Source organism: Giraffa tippelskirchi, chromosome X (genome assembly GCF_054371585.1).
Source record: "Giraffa tippelskirchi isolate mGirTip1 chromosome X, T2T-mGirTip1v1.2.pri, whole genome shotgun sequence".
In the NCBI taxonomy this organism is placed as follows: domain Eukaryota; kingdom Metazoa; phylum Chordata; class Mammalia; order Artiodactyla; family Giraffidae; genus Giraffa; species Giraffa tippelskirchi.
The window spans coordinates 41,187,605-41,212,506 of NC_137289.1; the positions used below are offsets into that span (position 1 = coordinate 41,187,605).

At 46.6% G+C, this 24,902-nt stretch overlaps 1 protein-coding gene across 43 annotated transcripts in view; it reads right to left on the reverse strand.

The window, feature by feature from the left end:
- Positions 1-680: 680 nt before the first annotated feature.
- The window catches only part of LOC145537083 (histone-lysine N-methyltransferase PRDM7-like), a 50,647-nt gene continuing 26,425 nt past the window's right edge, over positions 681-24,902 (reverse strand). For 4 of the 43 annotated variants that reach the window (XR_014076171.1, XR_014076173.1, XM_081567671.1 and 1 more), the window contains 5 exons: positions 21,622-21,718; positions 20,380-20,543; positions 10,661-11,429; positions 9,343-9,535; positions 6,703-7,660 (listed from right to left, as the gene is read on the reverse strand). Coding sequence is in view for 31 of the 43 variants with exons in the window: in XM_081567671.1 (XP_081423797.1) it covers positions 7,553-7,660; positions 9,343-9,535; positions 10,661-10,665 (306 nt within the window). In the remaining 12 variants the exon portion in view is untranslated. Of the gene's footprint in view, positions 1,221-2,389; positions 2,432-6,702; positions 7,664-9,342; positions 9,536-10,660; positions 12,611-20,379; positions 20,716-21,617; positions 21,719-24,902 lie in introns of those variants that run through there. The other 39 variants (XR_014076172.1, XR_014076174.1, XM_081567659.1 and 36 more) reach the window with 16 other exon arrangements.

Genomic DNA, 24,902 nt, shown 5'->3' on the forward strand with positions numbered 1-24,902 from the left:
GGGACAGCCCCTAAATATGGAAATTTCTCTATTGTAAATGTCCTTCACAGCCAAGGAATCTCCATACAGTTTTCTGAGATTCCTGGGTTTTGTTTGTTTGTTTGTTTTTAATGAGACTGAAATATTCCTTATGCCAGAAAGGCATATTTTGGGGTGGCATATTCTATTTGCCTTGACATGGATGTATCCCACTTTGCTTGTGCATTCATCTATTGAAGGATATCCCTATTTGTGCAAGTTTTTAGCTATTATGAATAGTGCTGCTGTGCATAATTTCATCCTTGTTTGAATTTGGAGAGAGGTTTTCAGAGCGGTTGACGAAATACTGAGCATCCCAAGGTGAGACTTGTTTAGCTTTGGAAAAAACTGCCCGGCTGTCTTACAAAGTGGCTGTTCATGCATCCCACTGTTAGGGGAGGCACCCTGACTGAAACCGTCCACCCTGCCCAGGCACCATGGTAACCATATGCATGAGTTGTTTTACGACTGGAGGTCCTGGTAAGGAACACGGAACTCATAAGCCACCACCAACCGAAAGAGTTCGGGAAAGGTCAAAAGGAGACACCACATGTCCGACCACCTCCCAGAATCCACGCTGGCATCCATCTTGGCAGAACAGGGTGTGCACTGTTGTAGCCACGCTCTCCGGGAAGCAAACTCACTCAGAAGGACAACGCAAATAGTGGAGTGCAATTTATTACCCTGGTGGGTTCAAGGCACAGTCTCCTCTTAGCCAAGGACCCCGACCAGTTTTGGTGACAACCGTATATACCATAAGTGTACGTGCCCAAACCCACATCCCCAGATCCCTTGAAACTAGTCTGGATAGTGTAAAGGAGAGATACAATCAAGGCTACTGCTGCTACTGCTAGCTATGATTTATATGCAGTAAGTCTTAGTTGGATAAACAGGGTAACAGATATCAATACGTATTGTACAGAGAATTTGTTTTGCTTTGGGGTAAATTAGTACACTCCCTTGGTGACGGGATGTCTCGGTACGAATCCTGAAGGCCTTTTATCCGGGGGTCGGTTTTCCAATTGTTATGTCGTTGCATGGGTAGTGGGCACATAATTTAGTGTCCATCAGGTGAGCACCCAGGCATATAGTCCAAAGTTCACAGTGGCTTCAAGATGGAGACTGATTTTCAAGATGGAATCTGTTCGGCCTACTTTCCTCCTTCAGCACCACCAGGCAGGACTCTGAGTCAGAATGACTGGCTAAAGACAATCCAGAAACGAATCCCATCACCATAAAATCTGGGTTCCCCTCCCCTACTGCTCTCCAACTGGGCGCCCTTCCCAATAAAATCTCTTTCTTTGTCAGCACGTGTGTCTCCTCGGACAATTCATTTCCGAGTGTTAGACAAGAGCCCAGTTTCAGGGCCTGGAAGGGGTCCCCCTTCCTGCAACACCACCAGCACTGAAGGAGAGCTTCTGTTGTTCCTCACCCTCCAGCAATCGCTACTGTCATATATTCAGAGCACAGCAGTGCTAATAGGTGCGGTGTGTTATCTCATGATTTTCATTGTTATTCCCTAGTAGTATGATACTTTTTGTATAATTTTTGTATGATATGTAGCATCTGCATATCTCCTTTGGCCAGGTGTTTCTGTTTAGATCCTTACCCTTTCTTTCTTTTTTTTTTTTTTTTTAACTGGGGCTGTTTTAGAGGTCTTTGTCTATTTTAGGTCCAAATCCTTTATTAGATATGTGTTTGCAAATATTTTTCTCCCAGTTTGTGGCTTGTCTTTAGACTTTCTGAATAAGGTCTTTCAGGGGAGAAATCTTTAATTTTATAAAGTCCACAATATTTTTTTCTTTTGTATATTGGCGTTTTCTGTGTTAAAACTCAGAGCTCATGATCTGCAGACCAACGCCAAGGTCATGTACATTTTCTTATATATACATGTAATTTTGATTGTTTTGCATTTTAAATAAATCTGAGTGAATTTGGTGTAAGTTTTACAGTTTGTGTTTGCAGTCATTTCATTTTATGTGGTTTCCAGTTGATTGTTCTGTAACTATTTTGGAGAAATCATAAGATATTCACCTCTATTTCAGTTTGGATTTCTTATCTGCAGCAGAACTCCACATACCTGCTCCACAGCCCCCTGGAGCCTGCTCCCTCTGAGATCCAGGAAACGGGAGGACCCACCAAACCGAGCCCATCCCTCATAAATGAGGTCATGCTGCACGCTGTCTCTTCAGACTGCGTTCTTTCACTGAGTAATATGCAAGTGACATTAACCATGCCTTTTGAGGGTTGGTGGTTCATTCCTTTCTACTGCTGAGTAATACTCCATTGCATGTGTATGGGAGGAAAAACAATTTTCATTCTGCCCTTACATAATAAAGACAAATCACCAGGAGAAAAAACAGAAGCATACCTCCTCTATGCTTCCTTGGTGGCTTAGTGGTAAAGAATCCGCCTGCAAAACAGGAGAGACAGGTTTGATCCCTGGGTTGTGAAGATCCCCTGGAGAAGGAGTTGGCAGCCCACTCCAGTATTCTTGCCCTAGGGATCCCATAGACAGAGGAGCCTGGGGGGTTACAGCCCATGGGATCCCAGAGTTGAACATGACTTAGTGACTAAAACAACAAATGCCTACTGTATACAGGGGAGCTACCCAAGAAAACTGAGTCAGTCCCTGAAATGTCCTAAGCCATCACCTTAAATACCTTCTTCAGCTGAAGACAGAAGTAAGACCTTGGGGAATGGGAGAAGCCACTTATGGAAAGTTATCATGCAAGACACAGTAAAGAAGGATGATTGTTGGTAGATTTAAGATGGGACCTTCCCATTGATGAGTTACTTGAGTTAATTATCCTTCTATTTCTGGTGCAAACAGGGGCAAGCCTTAAATGCAGAGATTTCTCTGTTGTAAATGTCCTTCACAAAAGGCAATTGCTACTTAGTTTACTGAGAGTCCTCTTTTTTTTTTTTTTTTTTCCTCTAAGCCAACGTAAATAATCCTCACACCAGATAGGCTTATTTTGGGGTGGCCTACTCTACTTGCCCTCAAGTTTTTAACTACTATGAATAGTGCTGCTGTGCATAAGTTCATCTTTGTTTGCATTTGGGCATGGATTTTTCAAAGCAGTTTCTTAAATACTGGAAATAGCAATTGTTGGATCCCAAGGTGAGGTTTGTTTAGCTTCAGAGAAAACTGCCCAACTGTGTTACAAAGTGGCTGTGCATGTGTCCTACCAGCAGTGAGGGGGCATTCCTGCTGTTCCTCAGCCTCCAGTAATTGGTATGACGGGGTCCTAATAACATGTGTGATGTGATATCTCATGATTTTAATTTGTAATTCCCTAATGGTGTATGATGTTGAGCATGCTTTTGTTTTTGACTATCTGTATTTTTTTTTTTTTTTTTTTTTGGCTGGGTGTCTGTTCAGATCTTTACTCATTTTTTATGGGGTTGTTCAAGAGGTCTTTGTCTATTTTGAGTCCAAATCCTTCATCGGATGTGAGCTTTGCAAATACTTCTCTCTCAGATTGTGGCTTGTCTTTTGATTTTCTGAATAAGATCTTTAAGAATCAGTTCAGTTCAGTCGCTCAACCGTGTCCGACTCTTTGCGACCCCATGGACTGCAGCACACCAGGCCTCCCTGTCCATCACCAACTCCCGGAGTTTACTCAAACTCATGTCCATTGAGTCAGTGATGCCATCCAACCATGTCATCCTCTGTCGTCCCCTTCTCCTCCCTCCTCCAATCTTTCCCAGCATCAGGGTCTTTTCAAATGAGTCAGCTCTTCGCATCAGGTGGCCAAAGGACTGGAGTTTCAGCTTCAGCATCAGTCCTTCCAATAAATATTCAGGACTGATTTCCTTTTGGATGGACTGGTTCGATCACCTTGAAGACCACGGGACTCTCAAGAGTCTTCTCCAACACCACAGTTCAAAAGCATCAATTCTTCGGTGCTCAGCTTTCTTTATAGTCCAACGCTCACATCCATACATGACTAGTGGAAAAACCATGGCCTTGACTGATGGACCTTTGTTGGCAAAGTAACGTCTCTGCTTTTTAATATGCTAGGTTGGTCATAACTTTTCTTCTAAGGAGGAAGCGTCTTTTAATTTCATGGCTGCAGTAGTTGTGCATGGGCTTAGTTGCTCCGTGGCAGGTGGGATCTTCCCAGATCGGGGATTGAACCCATGTCTCCTGCATTGGTAGCTGGATTCTTAACCACTGCACCACCAAGGAAGTCATTCTCCTCTCTCCTTCCTGCCAACCTCCTACTTAAAAAAAAGACTAAAAGCAACCTGTCTAGTAAGTTTTCAGGAGTCTGAGCTCTGAGGTCAGCATCTGCGGTGTCATTCTCCCAAAGGCTTCAGATTCCGGTTGGGCTCATGAGTCTGGCAACCAGGGTGGGTCTGGCGGCTGAAGACAGGCTTGGCCTCTGGAGCTCTGCCCTCACCGACTCACGCAGGGTCCCCGAGCTCTGGCAGACAAGCAGAGCGGCGTGCAGGCGGGGCTGGTACAGCCGTGGGACCGCTGCAGTCAGAGTGGAGCCTGCGGTGGAGGCAGCTGGCTGTCCTGTCCCCGTGACTGCTACAGTCCTGTGTGCTCGTGCAGAGCAGTCACGGTATCAGATGAGGCCTGGCTGCTGTCGTGGGGACAGGATGGGACCTCAGGCAGCTCACATCCCACCCCCCCCCACCCCGCTTCAGATCGTGGCTTGTGGCTGCTGGCAGCTCCCTAGGGCTGGGAGGCTGTGTAAAGCACCAGCCCCCTTGCTCAAGATCAGCTGAGACCCCAAGCTCTGGGGTCACACACCATCCCTGCCACCATGCAGGTTGTCCCACTGTTGTGAGGGAGGGGCTGTGAGGGGCTGTGGGTGATGGGGGATTTGGGGGTGTTGTGGGCTGGCCCAGGAGTCAGCTTTTTGAGGGGAAGAGAGGGGAGCAGAGGGGAGGGAGAAGCTTTGAATTGCTCAGGCTTCCAGGGGATTCCAGGCCCAGCTCCGGCGGGAGGTGCAGGTGAGAAGCCCCTGCAAGTTTCTCGGTCCCCACCGTATTTCAGTTGAAGCCCCTCTGCCTGCACCACCCCTAACTCTCCCTCCCGTGGCCCCTGCCTAAAGCCACAGAAGATGGGGAGTCTATACGGCTTCGCTTCCTGTAGGGAAACCAAGCCACAGACAAACGTGATCCTTTAAGAAAGCGTGAAAGAAATGAGAAAATAATAGTGGCTGGTTATTACTGACACGGTTCGTGTAGAGACGCTTCGGAAGCCTGGCACAGGGAGGGAACTGAGGGCTGTTGCCCCCAGTCCTGGAGTTTGCACCCTCCACTCCCCGTCCCGCAGCCCACTGTCCCCTTGGTGTCTTCTGGTGACCGGGTGAACTTCAGCCTCCTGAACACATCCTGGAAGGATCAGGCCAGGGCAGAGGTCCTTCACAGAGGGGAGGGTGTGGTCGACTCTTTAGAACGCCATTGCCTCCACTCTGTGTCAGAGCTCAGTTCTGGGTCTAAGCAAGTGTGGCTTCCTGATGCCGTCACCACCTTCACTCACCGGGGGGCCTTTGTGTCCACCTTGTCCCCTCGTGCAGCCTGGTCACCCCTGGGACCCGTGCTGTGCGTATCTGCTCTGCTCACAGCACACCCCAGGGTCCATCAGACTTTACTCATAAAAGGGACGTGTAAGGATGAACTATTCCATAGTTAAGAATTTCAAGGTCGCGACAGCGTTGACCAGAGCACGTGGACACAGGTACGAGGCCCGTGCACAGAGAAGCCGCTGTGTGGGCTTCGAGGACCCTGCGTGTGGGGGTGGGATGGGGGCTGGACAGGGACTTCCTGCACACGCGGCTCCAGGCTCTGTTCTCGGCAGGGCGGACTACTGTCGGCACTGCCTGTCTGTGGAGGGGCTCTGGGGCTGCCCAGCTCAGCAGGAATGGCAGTGGTGGGAAGGGAGGTCGCCCTCCCTTAGCACCCCTGACCTCACACCCACTCATCAGGGCAGCCGAGTGCCTAAACGGCCCCTTCCTCGTCTAGCTCTGAAGAGCTGGAAGGTGTGGGGGCTGAAGGACATGCAGAAAACAAAATTCTGTAAAGCAATTATTCTTCAATTAAAAAATAATAAAAGGTTAAAGAAAACATCACAAGGAACAGCAAAGGTGGGGCTTGCATTCTCAGCCAGCCTCTGCCAGATTCTCCCTGTGCTTATGCATAAGACTAAAATGCTGCTGCCTCCACCGTGTATCACAGATGAGAATAGAGACACAGAGAGGTTGAGCATCTTGCCCCAGGTCGCACAGCTGCTGAGGGCAGGGCTGAAAACTGGACCCCTGTGGTCGAATCTGGAGTCCAGATGCTGTGATGACCCTGGGGGAGCAGCAAAGACCAGATGGCCCAGGCTGAGCAAGGCACACGCACATGCGCACACACACGTGCACGAGGCCTTCACCTCTGAGGCCACAGAAGCCAGAGGAAACCAGAGGGCAACCAGGAGAGGCCAAAGGAGAGTCGTGGTCTATAAGGAGGAGAGGCCACACTTCCCAGGAGGCCGGGAAATTCTCTTCCCTGGTGAGTCTGTCTCAAACCCTAGATTCCTCTCCCTGGACCCAGGAACTGACTGTTCCATGACCTAACTGAGTTGGCTCCAGAATTATGCCTTCCCAGGGGTTCAGCTACCACTGGACCCCACTGCTCTCAGTAATAAGCGGGGAATAAGTACGTAGTCTGGGCTTCAGATTTGTTTGGAGACAAAATTTATTAGGAGTACAAAAAACCCACAAAGGCAATTGGCATGAACATCTCCAGAACACTTAAGAAACCCTCTGCTGTTTATCTACCTCCTCTCCTGTCATGAAAGTGGAAGGTCTGTTTAATCAATTAATTCTGGGCTTATCACACTTTTTCTTTAAAATATTTATTTATGTATTAATTTATTCGGCTGCACTGTGTCTTAGTTGCAGCATGTGGGAGCTAGTTCCCTAATGAGGTATTGAACATGGGTCTCTGCATTGGAGTCTTGGCCACTAGACCACCTGGGAAGTCTCTTCTCATACTCTTGGGGACAGTAAAGGGTCATAGACCTCCTCTGAGGCCCCCTTAGAGCTGAGGCATGGGGCGGCTGCAGTAATCCTCCTGTGGCTAAGATGTGGTTTGTTGGTCATGACTCACTCACACTCCCTGCACACATAGGGCTTCTCCCCTGTGTGTGTCCTCTGGTTTGTGATGAGACTTGACCTATCCTTGGAGACTTGCCCACACTCTCCGCACTTGGCTTTTATAATCCCCGAGACCCCTGCCCCCATGAATAATTTGCCTGTGTCCTCTGGATTCAGTTTCTGGCTTGTGGTGGGCTCTTCCGTCATTCTCTCATGCATCCCAGAGCCCCCCATTTGTCCCTAGGACGAGTAGGAAGAGGCCCTTGAAATCCTCTTCAGCCTTTTGCTTTTCAGCAAAGGTTGGGGCCTTTCCTTGGCCTCGCGACCCTCAGGTTTGTCACTCGGGCTGTGCGGATCAGAATATCGCTGCTGCTGATTTTGATTGCCTGGGCAGTGATCCTCTGCTTGGAGGTGGTCTCTTGCAGATGGTTTCAGGAGGGTCTGAGAGGGGTGATTGCGTTGGACATGTTCGCTGAGGAATTTCTGACTAGAGAAGGCCAGAGAGCAGGAGGCACATGGGTGGATCTTGGGCTTCGGTTCTGCTGAAAGAGAAAGCTTTTGGTCAGGTAGCTGGTTTGCCGTCGTAAGGCCTGCCCACTAATCATCTTGGTGTTGACAGCGCACGATTTGTCTCCCATCAAGTGTGTCTCTACAGTCCACTTTTCCATTCCATCCTTATTCTCTACATCTACAGAAATCCGGGAAGCTTGTGTCAAGGGCCTTTTCTACGTATCACCCGGACTAGGGACCTTCCAGCAGCATCAGAGCAGCGCCTCTCCTGATAGAGGTGGATCTGCAGGGACCTTTCCCTGTGTGTCAGTATCTGAAAAGTCATGTCACAGTGGCCACAGGTATTTTACCCTACTGAGAGATAAGACTCTTGATGACTTAGGTAGAATCTTCCTGAGTGGCTCCCTGTGAGGGGAAAGGGTCTATTAAGTTAGGGGCGCCTGGCCTGGAGCTCTCTGCCTATGGGAGGTAGCACAGGGGGTAGTTAGAGCAGGTGTGAGTAAAGCTGACTTTGCGGCTCCTGGTTCAAAGAGCAGCCTTTGTGCCGATCTCTGCAGGAAGTGGGTTTCAGACTGGACGAGACCGAGTGGCCCAGGTCCCACTGACTACAGGTCTCTGGCTCCTGCTGCCCCAACTGCTTCACAAATTGCTCCTCTCTCAGTTTTCCATAAATCCGAAAATAAAGGCATGTCCTTTCTCAAGCCTCACCAGTATTCATACCTCATTTATTTCATTCAGTCTTAGTCCATTTAACGTGCACTAGGAAGTCCTGTTTAAAAATACATCTCCAGCCAGACTCCTCACACCCTCACTCCCGTGCATCTTCAGCCAGCCCACTCTCCCCTCGTGTCCGGCAATGAACTGACCTCTGAGGGGACTCTCCGCTGCTGTCTCTTCCCAAAAATGAACCAAAGCATTGTCACAGAACAGAGAACATGCCGCTTGCAGCTGAAAACCTCACGGTTGTTCTGTGTCACCCAGAAAGACCCCTGGGGCCTGTACGTGGACACAGGCCCTGAGGCTTCCGTGTCCCGTCCAGCCTCCTTCCTGTCCCTCTGTGCTTCCTCCTGCGACCACCGGCATGGCCTCTCGTCCAGGCCCTGGGGCTGCGGCACTGGCTGCTCCCCTGCCTGGAATCCTTTCCCACGGGTGTTATCTCTGCAGAGACCCTGCCCCACCATCCTGCACCACACCCCGCCTTCTGCTCACACTGATCCAAGGCACTTTTCCTGCACTGTTTTCCTCAGAGCACCAGCCCCTGTCTGGTATGAAGCCCGTGCTGCCCCAGGGCAGTGGTTCTGTCTGTTTTGGTGGGTGGAGCCCTGTCTGGCACAGAGTATGAACTCACAGGACAACAAACTGAAACAGTGACTGAATGCAAATCACTGGACTCCTGTCGCTTAGAAATGGGAGGAAATGAGGAAGAAACAGGGAAAGGTGAGAGAGCTGGTAGGTGCTAGAAAACTTGCTTTTTGCTTCTGAGCCTTTCAGCAGAAGGTGATGTTACATATTTTTTGCATAAAATGTTGAAAATTAGAACTAACATTTTTCACATAAAAATCTTTCCTAACAGTCATATGAAATGAATCTAATTCTGAGGCATTTTAATTGCGACTTGACTGACTTTAGACTGGATTGTACTCTGCTTTGGAATCGGACCAGGGAGGCTCCCCGGGGTGGGCTGGGGCGCTGGAAGAGGGGTGGCGCTCACCTCTCCTGGCCGCGAGCTCGCTCTTCCCCCTGCTGTCCCGTTGATGCCGAGGTCCTGGCCATACTCGTCCCCGTACCAGACCAGCAGCTCACAGCCCAGCCCGACCACTTGGCAGGTTCGGTAGAAGATCTGCCGGTGATACTGGAAGGCCACCAGGTTCTGCTCCTCATCGTCCCGGGCACAGTTCACATACCTGGGGTCGAGGCAGGGAAAGGAAAAGAAACCTCAGGTGACGAGCGCCCCCCACTGTCGGACCATGCCCAGCTCCTTGCCTTCAGACTCTGAGGCCGCTGTGGCTCCCACCGCCCCTCATGGGGACCTTCTGTTCACACCTTCGACCAGGCCGTGCGAATTCCTATTTCCAGATCCTGTCTCTGGTCCTCTTCCTGGCTGGAATGCTTTTCTCTCCTTACCTAATTAGCCATTTTCCGGAGCCCAGTCCCAGCCGCGTCTCCACCTGGACTGTCCATGAGGCTGGTGACCTCCAGCTCCCTTAAGTTCTAAATTAAGTTCTCTTTCATTCCACAGGACTTGGTGCTCCTAGGCTAGCACACACCCCTCAGCACTCACCCCAGCCTGCCTTCTCTCCCGAGGCTTTTCTTCAATCTCCCCATGTGTATCCAGGGTCCTGTTCACTTGCCCACCCCCTCCCATGGAAACTTGGAGAGTGCTCTGACATAGCTTGAGACCCAGAACAGTAATAGTTTATTCACTTTCTGCCTGCCCTGATGAAAGGAGAGGCCCTTAGAGAATGGCCATGCTCACGGCCATCCTGCCCCGCATTCCTTCCCAGGCCTCAGGGCTCACTTCTCACTGGAACCGAGCCTGGGGAGGTTGTTGCCCACATGGACTCAAGGTCTCTCGTGTTAGGTTATCCTGGCACTGTGCAGTTACTCAAAAATGGAAAAATTAAAGTTACTATTTCTAAAACCAATTGGCTAATGTCTGTCTGCAGTATGTTCTCCAAAAGGACATGGGTTGTGTGACCTGCTTCAGTAATGAAGTTCACTGTCTAAACTGAAACATGAAGTGCTTGGTAAGTGTCAATTAAGTGAGTTACAGTGTCCCTGGTGAATCTAGACTCCTCAAGTTGTTTTCAAGTCCCCCAGTTTTGTTTAGCACATAGACTTGTATTTTGAGGGCACATGCTATATTTGTATTTCTTTCTTTCCAATGTCTTTTGAAATGAAAGAGCATGATATGGAAGGAAAAGAGGAAAGAAGATGTGAAAGCTATTGAGGGAGACAGGTTGAGAAGGAAAGGGGTGTGGGCTTGAGGGAAGAGCGACGTCTACAAACTGCAGACTCACTGCACTCACCTCATCCAGTTGGCCAAAGACGTGTCCTTTCTATCCACATATTCATAGCAGTTTCTCCCTTTGGTGATCTGAGTGTCAGAAAAAGAGTTACAAGCTTTCTTCTCTCTTTTATTTATTTTTTTGTGTAGGAAGCAATAGAAGAACGATTTCTCTCTGCTGTCATTGGTGCTCTTCAGCCTGCATGGATTCAACTGCGTTCATCAAGAGGCTCTTTAGTTCTTCTTCACTTTCTGCCATAAGCGTGGTGTCATCTGCATATCTGAGGTTATTGATATTTCTCCCGGCAATCTTGATTCCAGCTTGTGCTTCTTCCAGCCCAGCGTTTCTCATGATGTACGCTGCATATAAGTTAAATAAGCAGGGTGACAATATACAGCCTTGACGTACTCCTTTTCTTATTTGGAACCAGTCTGTTGTTCCATGTCCAGTTCTAAGTGTTGCTTCCTGACCCGCATACAGGTTTCTCAAGAGACAGGTCAGATGGTCTGGTATTCCCATCTCTTTCAGAATTTTCCACAGTTTATTGTGACCCACACAGTCAAAGGCTTTGGCATAGTAAATAAAGCAGAAATAGCTGTTTTTCTGGAACTGTCTTGCTTTTTCGATGATCCTAGAGACTAGACCAAATTCCAGTCTGGTACCAGCTTACCAGATAACAGAAAAAAAAATTGTTTATGGGTAAGCTTAGAAAAGTCTTTTCCATATATCTTGAAGTAGCAGTATTTTTGCAAAGGCATCAGTGTGAAACCATAGAAGGCATGTTTAAAACCTGATTAAATTGAAATTGACAAAGTAATCTGGCCATTGCTGTGACTTGAAACACTTGAATATGATAACTAGAATTATAACTGACAGCATTTTACCAAAACATATCAGATTTTCATGAATGTCACATAATTTCTAGGATATCTATATTAGTATCATCAACCATACAATATAACTTGAGAAGATCCATCACTTCTTCTGACAACACTTCCCATGTAGTTTAACATGCCAAATGAACTCGGGCTGTTTAATATCTCTCTTTGGGAGGTCTCAGGGGCCCTCTGAAGCATCCCAAAGGTAGCTAGACGTCAATTATTTAGGAAGGTTTGTTTATAAATATCAAAAGGGTTTATAACAGTCAAGTAGGATGACATAAGTCACTGTGAAACAATACTTATCCACTTAGCCAAAGTTAACAAAGGATTTCAAAGGTCAACCTAGAACAGATCACTCAAGAGGTAAAGAAACTTAAAATCCATTAGCAAAGGCAGTTCAACCTCTCAAGAAAACTTGTACTAGGCACAAAACACTTTTCTGGAGGTCCACTTCCCATAAAACCTCCTTATCCCTTTCCGTACCCATTCCTTTGCTTCTCCCATCCTGAAACTGCCACCCGAAGTCAGAACTATTTCTTTTTCCTTCATAAAATGTGATTTCATTACTCATACCTTCTTTAATAACAAGACATACATTTTCCTTAAGCAACAAAGAACTGACTTTTACATTGGCATTCTATAGATTGGTGAACATACGTATCAGTGATACTATCTAAAAAACATTTTTGCTTTCTTATAGTGAACACCTTAGGATGGCACCAGACACTATTCATGGATGGTCAAAAACCTCTTTAGTGTCTGTGTAAGAGGAAGGTCCTGTCAAGTAGTGAATGTCTCAGAACCTTATTTATTTGGAAATGACCTAGCTATTCAATACACTGTCATCACTTAGTTTAGCACAACGATAGAAATTCAGGTAACCAAAATCTGGAGAAACTATTGTAAATTCAGTTCAGTTCAGTTGCTCAGTCGTGTCTGACTCTTTGCGACCCCATGGACTGCAGGATGCCAGGCTTCCCTGTCCATCACCAACTCCCGGGGCTTGCTCAAACTCATGTCCATCGAGTCAGTGATGCCATCCAACCATCTTATCCTCTGTCGTCCCCTTCTCCTCTGCCTTCAATTGAGACTATTGTAGATAGATATTTTAAAGTATAATTATTTTTAACAGTTTATCTAAAAGCTCATATCGCATTTACATTCTTTAGGAGTTTTTCTGTTTGTTTGTTTTTAGAGGTACTTTCTTTGTTGACAAGCTTGTGACAGATGTAACAATATAGCAATATTTAACTTATAATAAACCTAGGCACTATAAAAATTTTATGCTTACTGTTAATGACTCAGACATGTCTAGAGTAGTGAAAAAAAATAAATACCAGGTATTTAATATTGACTATTTCCCAGTTCACATGAATCTAAAATTCATTTAGGTCAATTTTTTCTTGTATTTAGAACTGTTTGATTTGTAAGGGCTTCCTTTTCTTTAGATTATTTAAATAAGAACTCACTTACAACTTCAGCAATATTATCAAAAAACAGAAGACTCACACTGAGACATACATAAATCCACACAGACAGACAGAGGTCTTCAAAAGGTAAGTCTAGGGGTGAGGGGTTGAGTAGGGTGTAAGTTAGGGTGTGGGTTAGGTTTAGGGTGTGGGATAGGGATTTGGGTTAGGGTGTGGGATAGGGTGTCGGGTTAGGGTGTCGGGTTAGGCAGTCGGGTTAGGGTGTTGGGCTAAGGTTAGGGTGTCGGGTGTCAGGTTAGAGTGTCGGGTTAGGGTGTCAGGTAAGGGTTAGGATGCTGTTATTTCTGCACTAAATATATATAATTCTCTATAGCTCACATTTGAAAATCTAGGCACAGATTGTCCTGCATGATATATGGAATACGCTCTAAGAAAATCTGGAAAAAGTTTTCCCAATGGAAATATTGACTTCTTTATGTTACATTTATGAATATCTGTGAGCACATTTTCCTACACAATATATGGAATTCTCCATGGTAAACCTTTGAATATATGGACATTCATTTTCCTACATTAAATATTCAATTCTCTCCACAACACATATGAAAATATTAGCCTGGCTTTGGTGGGCATAGATTTTCAAATGTGGAATACCAAATTCTGTATGTTTCACGCGTGGCAATCAGTGTGCAGATTTGCTTAAATAAAATATGGAATCACATACATTTTGCAGATGATAATTGGAACAAAGACTTTTGCTATATTGACATATGGGATTCTGTATATTTCATATATGAAAATCTTAATTAAGATTTTCTGACATAAGTATGTAATTTTCTATATTTCATGTTATAGAAATCAGGGAACCAATTTTCCTACATTAATTAGGACACCTCTACATTTCACAAATAGAAATTTGTGAACAGATTTTCATACTTGTCATATGAGATTTTTCACATTTAGTATAAGAAAATCTCGGCCCAGATATTTGCACAAAAAATACAGAAATCTTTATGCTTCATATATGAAAATATGAGTGACAATATTCCCGTATGAAATACGGAATTCTCTATATATCAGATTTGAACTAGGGCCATCCATTTTCTACATAAATATGAAATATCTATGTATCACATATGAACACCTCTGCTCAAACTTTCCTAGAGGAAGTATTGAACATTATGTGTATCACATAGGAAAACCTGGGTGCCAATTTCCCCTCATGCAATCAGGAATTCTGTATATTTAAGATATCTTTCAAATTCTGCATACCAATTTTACTACATAAAATATGGAACCCTGCATAATTCAGATATGGAAATCACTGTGACATTTTTACTCTCTTAAAAATAGATTTTCTGTATGTTACATATGATAATCTCAACGATGGTTTTACTACATGAAATGTTGAATTTTTTTGTATTTCACTTGATTAAAATCTGTATCCAGAGTTTTTTACATGAACTATGGAATTCTCTATACTTCCTATATGAAAATCTGGGTGGTGATTTTCTTACATTAAATATGGGATACTCTACATTTCACACATGAAAATCTAGGCATTGGTTTTCTTAAGACACGGAGATCCAATATAGTATTGGTATTCCCCTATTTCACAAGGGAAAATGTCAGCACCACTGTTTCTTCATGAAATATGAAATTCTTTGCATTTCTCATACATATATCAAGACAACCATTATCCACCATGAAATATGGAATTCCTTATATTTCCTATACCAAAATCTAGGTGCTAATGCTCCTTCATGGAAGTTGGACTTTGGTATGGTTCACATTTGAAGATCAGAATGGAGATTTTCTTATAAGAAATATGGAAATCTCTATATTTTGAATGAACCAGTGGTTCTCCACGTACTGCCACGTGTTCCCTGTTTGCATTTGGGTCCCTGTCCCTGACACGTGTCTGCTTGTGTTGCATGTGTGTGTGCATGGGTACTGGCCTCTGCAGACACAGAGATGAAGGTGACAGAACATGAGATGTGGAGCAACCAGAAGAGGAGGCACGAGGCGCTCACAGACTAGGGGAGACGGGTCCATGCATCTCTGTCATGCCCCTGTCCGGGACAGGAATGAGGGAAGGATGACAGATGACAACTGTGGACAGTGACTCTGCAAATCTGCAGTTACATCAAGAGGCATAAACAAGCTCACAATTCCTGCTGTGATGTGTGTTTGTATCCGTAAGCAGTGGTGGGGGGTTTGAGGAGTCACCCAGAGGAAATAAATCAAGTGATGTGGGGATTTAAAACCACCGTCTGTGGACCCCTCAGTCTGTGGTGCATTGGCTACCCTGTGGAAATGCTGGACGAGGCTAGGGCAGGACCCCCGATTTTGAAGAGGCCAGGGTGCTTCGGATAAAGGAAGAGACTGGAAGGAGGAGGATTGGAATGAGAGCCGGCTTCACTGAAGATTGTTCCACACTTGTGAGAAGGCGATCTGGGCAAGTCCTAGGCTAGTGCTGCCTAGGATCAGCCTGTCAGCCAGCACACTCCCTCTCCAAGTGTGTTCCATATTGGCACCATGCGAGACAAATGACATGCTAATGTAGGCTCTCAGAGTGAATCCCCAGGCATCCTAGGAGAGCCTGGGTGTGAGCGTGCAATCCGTCCGGGCACTTCCAGCTACCTGGCAGTGCAGAAGGGTGAGGAAAGCGCAGGTGGGCGGTGTGTGTGAGTGCCCCTCTGCCAGTGTCTGCCTGTGAGGGAGGGAACAGGGATGAAGCAAGGACGGCAGGCTGTTTGCATGCAGGGACCCTGGGACAGTGAGAGACAGGTTCCAGTGCAGAGCCTGCTGTATTTAGGCTCCAGGCATTACTGAATAGCAGTCATGAGGAAGACACCACATTGCTCGTTTAAAAATGTCCTGACGTGAATTCCTTCCTTTTTCCGAGTGTGCTGCTGCACCCTGGATCCCTTGCCGAAAGGATAGGCAGGCAGAAAGCACCAGTGGGAAGTCGGTGAGGATGGAAAGGAGCCAAGAAACAGAATGGGGTGGATTCCCAGGCACAGAAGAGGGGGCGGGGCTACAGTCCCTTGGATCTTTCTGTCCTTCTCAAGTGTAGCAGCATTCATGCCCCAAAATGACCAGGGGCATGAGCACACCTTGCTTTGTATGTAAGCTTTGGTTGACTGACGGGACTCCAGCATAAGCAGCTGCTACCTGCAGAGTTTTCCAGTTGGAAACATCACTCTTTATTCTCTTCGCAGAAAGCTTGGCTATCAGGACTATGCAAAGGATGGCGTCAGTTGATTCTTCGCTGCTCCCGACCCCACAGGGCTGGGGAGACAGGGTAGGCTGCGGTGTGTTCTCAACCTGGAGGCTGAACGAGAACAGCCCCATTTTGAAAGGGCCTGTATACACTAAATGGGCAGACTTCAATGCCTCTGGCACCGGTGAGTCATGGTCCTCAATGGAGAGCTGTCCTTAGCTTCTCACTGACTGGCATTTAAGCACATTTCATGGAGCTCCCTCATGCCAGCTAGAGCATGCCCCGTTTCTCCCCCTGTCCAAAGTGTGGCCAAGCCACCGTAGTCCTGTGCAGTGTTCATGTCCACCATGTGAGGGAGGGAGGGACGCCTGTCTCCTTCTGTGGTTCAGCAGAGATCGCCTGTGTTTGCCTCTAAGTTTGAGAAAGCATTCCCCAGCTTTGTGAACTGACAAAGTCAGATCTCCCGTGGGTGCAACTCACACAGGAGGAGAGCTTTGGCTTTATGCCTAGGTTAAGTGTCTTTTATGAGTGCCGGTGTCCGGAGAGTGGCAGAGGGCAACAGCACCAGTCAGGGAGACAGAGACACACAGACACAAGCCCCTACTACACACGGAGAAAGATGGACAGAGAAACAGTGCGTGCCAGAAGCAGAGACAGAGACACAGAGAGCTCTGTACCCTGTGGCTCCTGAGCAAAAGAGCTCAATTGTATCAAACTGGGTTTGTACCCACTCTCCTATCATCCAGACCACATCGGGCTCTCTGCTTTATGGAGGAAACTCTCCAGCCACATTGCCCCCCTGCCTTTCATGGGACACCTTGGGAGAGCACCCAGATGTCTAAGGTCCTGTGGGACGCAGGAGTGTCTTTTTCGGATATGGAAGTGGGAATTCATGGTTTGAATTTCTACAGGCCAAGGAAATGGCAGCTCGCACCTGGGTTTTGCCAGATGGAAGACAGGCAATATGCCTGGAGGTGGGCACTCAGCGAATCAGAGGCATCATGTGGCTCGCTGGAGCCCCGGAAGCCGGGGCAAGGGGGTGAGGTGGGCCCGAGGCGACTCCCTTTGGGCTAGGGGCCTGTCCGTGGAGCGTGACGCCCACTACCCTCTCTGCCAATGGCTGAGATTGGGCCAAGCAGCCTGGGAGTGGTTCACAGCTCCAGCAGCCCAGGGGCCCTGTTAGCCTGGGAAATCCGGCCGGCCTGCGGAGGAAATGGATGAAAACGGAAGGGGGAACCAAGGCCAAGATGGGATGGTGGCTCACACAAGACCACGAGTCTATGTTCCGGAACACCTTGCCTACAAGCTGGTGCACCAGCGAAATGAACTGACCCATATGGGCAAGACTGCCTTAGAGACGTTGCTAGGCCCATACTATCTCGTTGCTCACCTCCCCGCACTCTGTTCTTCGGTCTCCCAGTGATGTGTAACCTGTTTACAAAATAATGCTCGCCAGGGGCCTAGTAGGTCAGCAGGGACACAACATTTTGGACTATCCCCCTTTGAGGATATGGAAGCAGGTTTCACTGAAATCACTCCAAATCAAGGATTTAGATACCTTGTAGATTTGATCTGCACCTTTTCAGGCTGGGTGGAAGCCTTTCCTACCCAAACTGAAAAAGCAAGACAAGTAACCAAGGCACTCCTGAAAGACATTGTCCCCAGATATTGAATGTGTCTGACCATAGGGTTGGACAATGGACCGGCATTTGTAGCCGATGCAGAACAACAGGTGGCAAAGGCTTTGAAAACCCAGTGGAAATTGCATACTGCCTGCCATCCCCAGAGCTCAGGGAAAGTGGAACACGTGAGTGGAACCCTCAAACAAACCCTAGCAAAACTATGCCAGGAGACCAGCTTATCTTGGGTAGGCATGTTGCCTGCGGCCCTCTTAAAGGTGAGGTGTTCACCCGGGGCACGGACAGGGTTTTTGCCATTTGAAATCCTGTATGCACGACCACCCTCGCTAGTCAACTTAAGGGGAGACACCAGAGAACTGGGGAACTTGGACTTATATAGGCAGCTAAAAGGGTTAGGACACACAATCTCTCAAATACATACGTGGATAATTGATAGAATACCCATTTCCTTAGGTATAACAGCACATCCTCACCAACCAGGGGACCGAGTATGGGTAAGGATTGCAAACAACAGCCTGTAAAACCCATGTGGAAAGGGCCCTATTTTGTAATCTTAACTACCCCCACTGATCTCAAGGTGGCATGAACAGATGCTTGGACCCATTACTCCAGAGTCAAACCTGCAAGTCCCACTGATAGCCAGGAAAAGTGGGAAATGACCCTTAGTCTGGAGAAACTCCTGTGCCTGACCTTGCAAAGAAGGAAACAAGCACCCCAAAGCCCTGCTGGGGGCCACACCGGGAGCTGGTTAAGAAACACACGGCTGAAGCTGGAGGAACCAATAGGACCTACACAAGGCAGATGTATTGGTTATTAATTGGTCTGGGACTCCCCCTATTCATCTTATTTGGAATAGGGCTTTCCTCTCTCCCACAGAGTGGACTTGTATCCAAAAACTCTCTCTCTGCTTTCCCTACTTCTTCATACTTCTTCCTTTTTAGGAGTCTCCTCCGACTGTGATCAACTTAAATATGAAAACAGTGTATTTTTGCCTTATAGTTCTGTTAAGTTGTAAAGTCGCCTCCTCATCTGAGAGCCAGGATAATTGTTCTGAATGTACGGAGTCTTTCTACCATGAGGGTAAATGGGCCCAAGGATTCACTGACTGCACATACAAACCAGCCGCATGTTATAGTTCAGCTTTCCCATGAACTAGAGAAAGGAAGCATCATTGCGAGGGACAATTAGAGCCCACAGTGTGAATGGCCTAACATGCTATGGTACCCCAAGACAGATGGCTTGCTGGACTCGACAGACTCATTTTGGGATGATAGATTGTGGGGGGGAAGACCAGGCTAGGAAAGAACGAGCCCAGGAGGTGGTCAAATGGTTAAAGGCCCAAGTAACCAAGCCAGACCCATTGGCATCAGGTCCAAAGATGGGGTCCTCTGGACTTTATAACCAGCTTTGAGTTTCCCTCAAAGATAAGTTAGAAATGACCACTATTGGAAATAATCCTTTTATCCATCTAGCCGAGGAGGTAGCCCTGGAACTAAATGTCACTAGCTGCTGTGTTTGTGGAGGAGCTCTGATGCATAAAACATGGCCCTGGAAGTGTACTGCACTGGATGCCTCTCTGCTATTCCAATGGAATCGAACAACTAGCAGGCGGGCAGGGGGTTCTATTCAGAGTTGGACCCTGTCCAAGGAAACAGAAGGCAAAGAATGCCTAAGCCAGGAAGGGACACATTATACCTGGGTCAGAGAAACAAAATGTAGAAGAGCCCTGGTCTATAATGGTACCTGTAACAAACGTCTGTGGTGGTCAGGGGCCCCAACCTGGTATCGGGATCCCCAAAAGGGAGGGAATGGAAATCACACTTGCACTCCCTTCAACTCCACTTCTGGGATTCCAGAGCGAAACTGTACGGGAAGTCAACCTGATACTAATCCTTTTCTTGCAATCCCAGGCATTAGCCCATATTGGAAGCATTTTAACTCCACAAACCCAGACTTATGGCAGCCCCGAGAGGGACTTTTTGGATTTGCGGGAGAAGGGCCTACTCATGATTCCCATCCAGATGCGGAGGAACCTGCACCATAGGAATAATTCAGTCAGGTTTCTTCCTCTTCCCGACTCACCAGGGGACACGCTGGTGTTCCCAATTTGCGACAACCTGAGACATAGAGAAAAATGATTCCTCGAGCTAGGGGGAAAACAAAGTTGGGGCAAAGCTGAGCGCCCCCAACAGATAATCCCGTATTATGGTCCGGCCACGTAGCCACAAGACGGCAGTTGGGGGTACAGGACCCACATTTACATGCTCAACGGAATAATCCGACTGCGGGCGGTACTTGAGAGTATAACTAATGAAATTGCAACTGCGTTGGAACTGTTGGCACAGCAACAATCCCAGATGAGGACTGCCATCTATCCAAATCGAATAGTGGAGGAAGGAGGAGCTTGTGGGAAATTCTACCAAACTGACTGTTGCATCCAAATAGGAGACAATCGAAGAGTTGTGACAGACATAGCTAAAAATATCAGGAAGACTGCCCATCTTCTAGTTCAGACAATGTTTCTGGTTAAAACAATGATTGGGATTGTCGTAGTCATACTCACCGATGACTGCTTATTCCCTGCTTCATACCGGTCCTAATCAAACACGTAACAGGGTTCATTCATAGAAAGAGTTGTCAAACGGAGAACAGCCACCTAGTTGTTGCTTTTAAGGGGTTACCAACCAGGTCTGGATGATGATGTTCTCTGACAGCCGCAGATGCACCCTAAATATCAAGAGCGGGGAATGAAATAGAAACCAGATCAAAGCCCCCAATTAAAGTAACAACCTTTTGCTTTCCCTTCCTTTATCTTGTGTTAACAGCTGCTGCTCATCAATCACCGCTTCCACATCTGATCTCTTGCTTGGTGGTCACCTCCTCTTCTCGGGAACTAGGGCTACCTGGGGAAGGGAGGGATCTGAGCTGTTCAAGCAGGAAATCTACGGTGTATTAAAAGATACCCAGAACAAAGCCGAGGCACTCAGTCTTTGGCGGCAACTCCACTGAGCCCACACCGGTGCTGAATAAACTCGGCTGTTCTGCATCTTTGAGTGCCGCTTGTCTCTTTCTGATGCCACGGATTCTATAACCACACTACTATGTCAATCAGCCAACTCATGGCCTACTTTCCCATGGCCTTTTTTTCAAACAGTCCTCAGAAGCTTGGCTTGTCTGTGCTTTTGCATTCTATCTGCCTTTTCGTTTTTTTGAGAGACTCTTGTATGGCAGGAGGAATTACTATGAACTGGGCCATCTTTAGTGGTAGGAAGTCATCTAGCACAACTGGTACAGTTGGAGAAGTGAGAGAAAAGTCCTAATACAAAAATGTAACTTCCAAGGTAGTGCTAACTTCCGGTTGTATAAGTAGAGAAGTATTCAAACAGAAAGAAAATGAAATCCCACATAAACGTGGTTATCTCGTGATGATCACGAAATTGAAATATGCTTAAGAGAACAGTCTATATATAGGTGAATCCTGGCTCCAGCTCTATTAAGTATTCACACTGTTTGAAAAAGTGTGACCGAGCAAGTCTCCTTTAAGTCACTGTCCCCCTTTCCCCAAATAATATCTCCTGAATTTCTAACCTGTTGCACTGCAGTTGGTCTAGTCTAGTATGCTGAGGCATTAAGATTGTCAAAGCTCATTGAGGCCAGAGACTACATTGTTTATTACATTTTGAAATATGTCCCCAAGGCTTGCAGGCAGGTCTGGAGCAGCTCCCACCACCCCAAAAAGCCAGATCTTTGCTCTGAACTCTCCCCTTCATTCTCTGGTCCATTTTTCCTCCATCTTCTCACCAACCTGCAGCATTCTGTGTTCACCGCCCCGGAAGGATGCTGTGTTCTTGCAGTCTTCATCATCTCCACGAGTGCCTGCCCATGGTCTGTATTTGAACTCTCTGTTGATGGAATGAAAACATTTGAGTAATGAAAATTAGAGGGTGCAGACAGGCTTGCATGGGAACTTCTTTATTAAGTTCCACAAAGGGACCCTGCCCTGCCTTGTGGCTGAGTTGACTATTATTAGTGATTTGAATCCTGTCGACTGGATCGTCTGGAAGACGAATAGTTTCCCTCTGAAAGTGGCACAAAAGACTTTTACGTGACTTCACTCGCAGTGCACATCTTCTGCACAATATCCCGTACCTGGTACTCTTACATACAAATATTCTCAGTTTATCCGGTATTTGGCCTGATGTGCTGCACTACAGAGTCTGTCTTTTAGGCTTGGCTAAGAAGGAAGTTGAGAGATCTTGTCGGGAGACCTTGTTGGCAGATTTTGTGGCTCAGATCATGAACTCTTTATTGACAAATTCAGACTTAAATTGAAGAAAGTAGGGGAAACCACTAGACTATTCAGGTGTGACCTAAATCAAATCCCTTACGATTATATAGTGGAAGTGACAAATAGATTCAAGGGATTAGATCTGATAGACAGAGTGCCTGAAGAACTATGGACGGAGGTTCATGACGTTGTACAGGTGACAGGGATTAAGACCATCCCCAAGAAAAAGAAATGGGAGAAAAGCAAAATGGCTGTCTGAGGAGGCCTTACAAATGGCTGTGTAAAGAAGAGAAGTGAAAAGCAAAGGAGACAAAGAAAGACATACCCATTTGAATGCAGAGTTCCAAAGAATAGCAAGGAGAGTTAAGAAAGCCTTCCTTAGTGATCAGTGCAAAGAAAGAGAGGAAAACAATAGAATGGGAAAGACTAGAGATCTCTTCAAGAAAATTAGAGATACCAAGGGTACATTTCATGCAAAGATGGGCACAGTAAAGGACAAAAATGGTATAGACCTAACAGAAGCAGAAGATATAAAGAAGAGGTGGCAAGAATACACAGAAACACTACACAAAAAGGATCTTCATGGCTTAGATAATCACGATGGCATGATCACTCACCTAGAGCCAGACATCCTGGAATGTGAAGTCAAGTGGGCCTTAGGAAGCATCACTATGAACAACGCTAGGGGAGGTGATGGAATTCCAATTGAGCTATTTCAAATCCTTAAAGATGATGCTGTGAAAGTGCTGCTCTCAATATGCTAGCAAATTGGGAAAGCTCACCAGTGGCCACAGGACTGGAAAAGGTCAGTTTTCATTCCAATCCCAAGGCAAGGCAATGCCAAAGAATGCTCAAACTACCGCACAATTCCACTCATCTCACACGCTAGCAAAGTGATGCTCAAAATTCTCCAATCCGGGCTTCAACAGTTCGTGGGCCGTGAATTTCCAGATGTTCAAGTTGGATTTAGAAAAGGCAGAGGAACCAAAGATCAAATTGCCAACATCTGTTGGATCACTGAAAAAGCAAGTGAGTTCCAGAAAAACATTTATTTCTGCTTTATCGACTATGCCAAAGCCTTTGACTGTGTGGATCACAACAACCTGTGGAAAATTCTGAAAGAGATGGGAATACCAGAACACCTGACCTGCCTCCTGAGAAATCTGTATGCAGGCCAACAAGCAACAGTTAGAATTGGACACGAAACAACAGACTGGTTCCAAATCAGGAAAGGAGTATGTCAAGACTGTATATTCTCACTCCACTTATTTAACTTTTATGCAGAGTACATAATGAGAAACACGTGATGATGAAGCACAAGCTGGAATCAAGATTGTTGGGAGAAAGATCAATAACCTCAGATATGCAGATTACACCACCCTTATGGCAGAAAGCAAAGAGGAACTAAAGAGCCTCTTGATCAAAGTGACAGAGGAGAGTGAAAACGTTGGTTTAAAACTCAACATTCAGAAAAGTAAGATCATGGCATGCGGTCCCATGAATTCACGGCAAATAGATGGGGAAATAGTGGGAACAATGAGAGAGTTTTCTGGTGGGGGGGGGCTCCAAAATCACTGTAGATGGTGACTGCAGCCATGAAATTAAAAGATGCTTGTTCCTTGGAAGAAAAGCTATGACCAACCTGGACAGCATACTAAAAAGCAGAGACATTACTTTGCCAACAAAGGTCTGTCTAGTCAAAGCTATGGTTTTCCCAGTAGTCATGTATGGATCTGAGAGTTGAACTATCAAGAATGCTGCGCACTGAAGAATTTATGCTTTTGAACTGTAGTGTTGAAGAAGAGTCCTCAGAGTCCCTTCGATACTGAGGAGATCCAACCAGTCCATCCTAAAGGAAATCAGTCCTGAATATTCATTGAAAGGACTGATGTTGAAGCTGAAACTCCAATACTTTGGCCACCTGATGCAAAGAACTGACTCATTTGAAAAGACCCTGATGCTGGGAAAGATTGAAGGTGGGAGGAGAAGGGGATGACAGAGGATGAGATGGTTGGATGGCATCACCGACTCAATGGACATGAGTTTGTGTAAACTCTGGGAGTGGGTGATGGACAGGGAGGCCTGGCGTGCTGCAGTCCATGGGATCGCAGAGTCGGACATGACTCAGCGACTGAACTGAACTGAACTGATACCCTTCTAGAGCACTTTGTTTCCTGTTACCATAGCCGCCAACTCCCCTGAGTACCTGGTGCTGCCAGAACCCCTGCAACCCAAGCAAGTGCACCACCTCCACACCTGGCCCTCACAGGGGAAACCCAACTCCTCCAGGGCAGCCTCAGGTGCAAACCCCAGTGGACGACCCACATGCAGAGGTGGAAATGAAACCACAATAGAAACCCAGGGGCAGTGCGGCTAAGGAAGAAGACCCCAGACCTTCCCACCAGCTGTACAAGCTGAAGATTCAATCCGCAGATTCTGTGCCTATGGAATATATAAAAGGTCATCGAGAGCTCCCACAAAAGAAAACGCACTAGTTCTGATAGCTGTGGACGTTGGAGACAAGAACACAGAAGATAGGACCAGATTAGAATCTGAGCTGCCCCCACAGCAGGTCCAGACAGCAGCACAGTGTTAGAGGGGTTTCTAGGGAGGTGAGGTGAACTGTGACTCCCAGCGAGGGAAAGGATTCTGACAGCAGTGACTCAAGAAAAACATTGATTATTTTTGTTTTGACTTGTTCTGTAGATTCTTTTGGATTTTTTTTTCTTTTGTCTCCCCTTCCCCCCCTCCCATTGTAGTTGTTGTAAATGTTCTCTCATAAGATTTCTCTAACTTTC